The sequence below is a fragment of the Pinus tabuliformis genome, chromosome 3_1 (assembly GCF_031772625.1).
Source record: "Pinus tabuliformis cultivar Carrire ecotype Pingquan chromosome 3_1, CPIR1, whole genome shotgun sequence".
Classification (NCBI taxonomy): Eukaryota; Viridiplantae; Streptophyta; class Pinopsida; order Pinales; family Pinaceae; genus Pinus; species Pinus tabuliformis.
The window spans coordinates 326,915,457-326,920,511 of NC_142301.1; the positions used below are offsets into that span (position 1 = coordinate 326,915,457).

Sequence of the window (5,055 nt, forward strand, 5' to 3'; positions counted from 1 at the left end):
CTTTGTTTTTCTTTCCACCTAAAATTAATTGATAATTTATGACAAGATATTTAATCAAATAATTAATTTATTAAAATCCTAGAAACAATGTTGATGTCAATAAAAAAATTAACAACATCATCGTCACCTCTTTATATTATTAATGGAAAAATAAAATAAAATACTAATGAAAAATAAGTTAATAAAGGGGTCGAGTAGGGGTCGAGCGTTAAAGTTATCCCGGCTAGGCCCGGTATCAATTCTGATGCATATCCGGCCTTACAAAGAAAAATAATTTCCCATTGAAAAAATAAAATAAAAAAATCGCCGGCAAGCAATTCCCGACAGGACCTTGGGAATCCCCGTCAGCAATCCCGTCCGACTCCCAGCATACGCAGTTGCATGGAAACCCCGCAAGTCCCGTCGGACAGCGGCCCCCGCCGTTCCCATCCCTTCCTCTTCCGCTCCATCGCCTTCCACAAAGCGACTCCTTTTCCTTTTAACAGGGACAAACCCATCGCCTGACTCTTTGTTAGGCGCTCTTCGCCCTCTTTCAGTGTAAAAATCCCGCCTCAAATGACCAGGCCGTTAGCCATTCTTTTCAAATCCCACAGGCTTTAAAAACAAAATTAATGTGATCCAAGCCGACTAGAATCGCTGGTAAAAAAAAGGGCCGGTATCTTCACTCGCTGTCCCAGGGAATGGAATTTTGGACCAACGTGGCCACAGGGGGGGCGGATTCGCGTCGATATAAGCTGAGGCGCGGAGCTGATGATCATTGAAATAACGCATCTCAGATCGCTTTATAAATCACCCCCCCTTTGAGAGAGAGACTTCACTGCAGGTGTCGTGATTCGAACCTGGGTGTCGGCCCATCGAACCGCGAGGAAAGAAATTGTCGGTCTGCGTCTCTCTGCGTGTGTGTGAAAGAGAAAAAGAGCGCGACAAAGAAGTGTAAGAGACTAGATTAATTATGTCTGGCGTGTGGATTTTCAAGAACGGGGTGGCCAGACTGGTGCCCAACCCCATGACGGAGCCCATCGACAGAGTCGAAATCAGCTCCTCCAAGCGCAAAGTTCTGGTGTATCTCCCTACAGGTGAGATCATCACTTCCTACGCCGATCTCGACCAGAAATTGCTGGGTCTGGGATGGGAGAGATATCCCAACGAAGATCCAGACCTCCTGCAATTTCACAAGAGTTCCTCTCCGCATCTCATCTCGCTGCCCAGAGATTTCTCCAAGTTCAAGTCCATGCATATGTACGATATAGTGTACAAGAACAGGTCATGCTTCGAAGTCCGGGATCTCTCCGCATAACAGCTTCCTCCAGCACTTCTAATAATAAATATATATATACTGTTCGTCTTCTTCTTTCTGTGGACTACTATGTCGTGTAATTAAAAGTTATATTAAAAGGAAAAAAAAATAGCCATTGTACACGAGAATATAAATAATATCATCTGATATTTCTTTTAGGTTTATATTCATGTTTAGATTTTATCCAACGTAACTTTATCTGTATTCTGAATCTCCCTTGTTTGAATGTTTTCAATGGCCTCAACTTTTCTTGAGTCACAAGGCATGGTTGCTTGCCTTGTGTTAGTGGATCACTTAAATTTATTCCAGTTATTTATGGTTTTGGGTTCAGGTTTCTGGGCACTTATGGTTTTGTCAATGGTATTTATGGGAATATAACCTATTTAAAAACTGAAAAAATCAATATTTATTTGGCTTGGCCACTGAAAACACAACCACTAATGCCCAAACCACCCTAACACCTTGGCTGTTTCATTTTTTTTCTTGCAAAATTATTCTATGAAGCTAGATCTGTGTGAAGTGGGTTTAAAATTTAACGTATATGTTAGTGACAAGGAGATAATAATTTATTGGGTGTATATATTGCTTGCAATTTTAGGCATGGATATGTACGTGTTGACCTCTGTTATATTCTTTCGCAATTTTCACAGTTATTTTCCGATTTGGGAGCCTATCGAAAAATTGTTTGCCTGTACAAGTTATGTGTTTCCTGGCTGGTTCTTATTGCTCAAAATATTCTGAGAATTGTTGGGCCAAGTCTATTTTCCAGTGGTCGTGGCAATTAGTCTGTTAGGGTTTGAAAATCTGTGGAACTAACCGTTTACCTCCAGGTTAACCGAAGCGTTGCTGGAAAGTTTTTAAATATTATTTTGAAAGAAGTCGGTTTCGTTAATTATAGTATAATGATATATATTATAGCCTAATGATATATTAGAATATAGATAAGCATCCCTTGTCTCATGCTGTTAATGCACCCGGAATATTTGGCGTCCCAGAGTTTGAAGATCTTTTGGTTCAGATAGAGTCGCGCATCCAAAATATAAGAAAGGGAGCAGGATATTACATAAAGGAGAATTCAGTGAATGAGTGGGATGGAATAGATTCGTGCATTCAATTGTGTAGACATCCAAGGCATGGGCGTCACGGTGATGTGGATGCTTTCTGCACACACTCACATATCATGTTTGATCGTTTCAAACGTCTTTTCTTTTCTTCTGCGAAAATACCGACAAAAAGGACAGGCCAGAGATAATATTTCAAAGATAGTAGCAAGAAATTAAGACGGAGCCTCTCGATTGCAATCTGGATCAACGTGGTGTTCTGCATTATTTTTAATTGCTTTGCTTTATTAAATTATTATTATTATTGAATAGAGAAATATATGCTATATTTCTTATTAATTCGTCTTTTCATAGGCTACAACGAGGTTTTTTTTGGGGAAGATAATGCCATTTGCACCATATTTGCGTCGCAACCAGTCGAAAATATTTTAGGTGCTATTTGTTTGTAGGGTTCATCCAGTCAAGAAGAAAAAAAACCCTAGCTATTCTGTGAAAATGAGTTATTAATTGTGTTCGGTTTTTCTCATCTTATCTGTACGCTCTATGTTCTTTTTCTCGTTGCCTTTATGTAGAGTTGTTGCAGAAGTGAGACACACTATAGGTTTGAGTTTGAAAATTTATGAAATAACATGGTAGTTCTAAAAGTAGTTCTAACTTCAGCCCTTCCGGAAAAAACAAGTTTTATATAAATAACATGATCGGTGAAAGTCGGTTTAGATTTAAGACACGGAATGGCAAAAAAGTTTGTGAAGATTTATCGAAGAACATAGTACTTTTCATTTCAACCCTTGCTGTAATGACAAGTTATATATAGATATTAAAGGATTTTATGAAATTAAAAAAAGGTCAGTATAAGAAATTTAAAAAGGTTGTATTTATGGTTTTAAAAGTATTTATTTTTATAGAAGAGTTTCATATTTTTATTAATTTTTTATAATTAAAAATTATAATTTGTTTTTATAATTAATGTTTTAATGTTAGAAAAATATAAATTTAAGAAAATATTTTGATAAATTATTTTATATTATTTGGTTTGTTTAAAAGAAGTAATATTTTTTTCCAATTTAAATTTAGTGAATTATGTAATTTTATTTTTACTATTTAAAAAACACAATCACATAAGAAATTTAATATGATTATATAGTCATGATTATAACTATATTTAAAATATCACCAATTGAAAGGTGTAGCATGGAATTTACAAAAGCTACAAACAAATACATATTTATCTTTCAATGGAGGCACCCATTTTGGATTTGTTAGTGGGAACTTCCATTAGTTGTGATTTATTATTCTACCATTATTTAGCTTGAAAATAATATTCATTGTTGACTTTTCATTGGGACCTTCTACTAGTTGGGTTTAGTATTCTTTCATTGCTTAGTTTGAAAAGTCTTTTCTTTTCTGCGATACATTGTAACCAATTGCATGGTCATTCCTAAAAAAATAAATCTCCATTATATTATATTATATTGTAATGTATTCATAGGAAACAACTATCTCTAAATCTAGTTCTACTGTGCAATATAATTTTATCTTACAACCCTTTGTTCAAATTAATGTAAATAAAAAATTGGCATAAGTTAAAGTTAAATATTATCTCTCTTTAATCCTAGAGGAATAAAATTATTAGTGATAGAAAGAGATTCAAAAAACTGGTATTCAAGGGCCATATCAATCGTTTTAATGGAAATTTAGACCTATGATAATGAATCTAAATGTGGATTAATACTACTATACATGACTTCATAAATAAGCTATATTTGTTTATAAACCAAGATCTTTTACTAATAATCCCTGCAAAATGTTTTTTAAAGATAAGGTGTTGAATAAAAAAAACATGGAACATAAATGGATCATAGTAATGGCCATAAGGAATTAAATATGCAAATCATTTGTTGTTTCAGAATACACTTCTCTTCAATTTAATCCATGGAGGAGCCTTTCTTATCTACACAAATGGAAATAATAGGAGTTGTAGTGGAGGGCTTGGAAGAATTTTTGGGAACAAAACAATAGCAACGTGAGTTATAGTTAAAGATGCTCCATATCATTAAAGAGTTTCTTTGAAAAGTGGATAACTATCTTTAATAACCTATTAACGGGGAAAGTTTTTTATTCTATAAGGGAGAAGATGAACCCTTCATTTTTGTTTCCATTATGAAACTAAATATGTCGCTATGCCATGTCTTAACTAGTCTTAACTAAAGATAGCTAAGACTTCTCTTATAATCTCTATGAACATTTAGATGATATAAGTATAATTTACAAGTGTTTAAATCAATGTTTTGACACATTTGACAATAATATGGGTTTCATCCTTTGCCTTGATATCGACAGACTCATACTTATGTCTCTAACCCCCAAAGGTTCTTATGGTTGTGGTAGTTTTTACTTCTCTCAACCAAGATAACATATCACTCAATCAATCCTTTTTGAGTTCCAAAAACAAGAGATGTAAGATAAAATATTGTAGGATATGTTGAGTGTGTTCCAACAACTTTTCACCAGTCAATATTAGCCTACTTAAAAATCCATCCTAATTTGATAAAACACTTAAAATACCGTTAGAATTAAGGTAAACATAAAAGAAGAATTTCATACAGTGACAAACACACACCCAACAACATGCAACCTTTATCAAATCCCCCATCAACACTGGGGATAGTTTCAAAGATGTAGCCCCTGGGAAACTTT

The 5,055-nt window shown here is 34.5% G+C and overlaps 1 protein-coding gene across 1 annotated transcript; it reads left to right on the top strand.

The window, feature by feature from the left end:
- Positions 1-481: 481 nt before the first annotated feature.
- On the top strand, positions 482-1,461 carry LOC149187088 (flowering-promoting factor 1-like). Its single transcript, XM_089412744.1, has one exon. The coding sequence runs from the start codon at positions 953-955 to the stop codon at positions 1,295-1,297; it is 345 nt and encodes a 114-aa protein (XP_089268870.1). The 5' UTR covers positions 482-952; the 3' UTR covers positions 1,298-1,461.
- Positions 1,462-5,055: the final 3,594 nt, after the last annotated feature.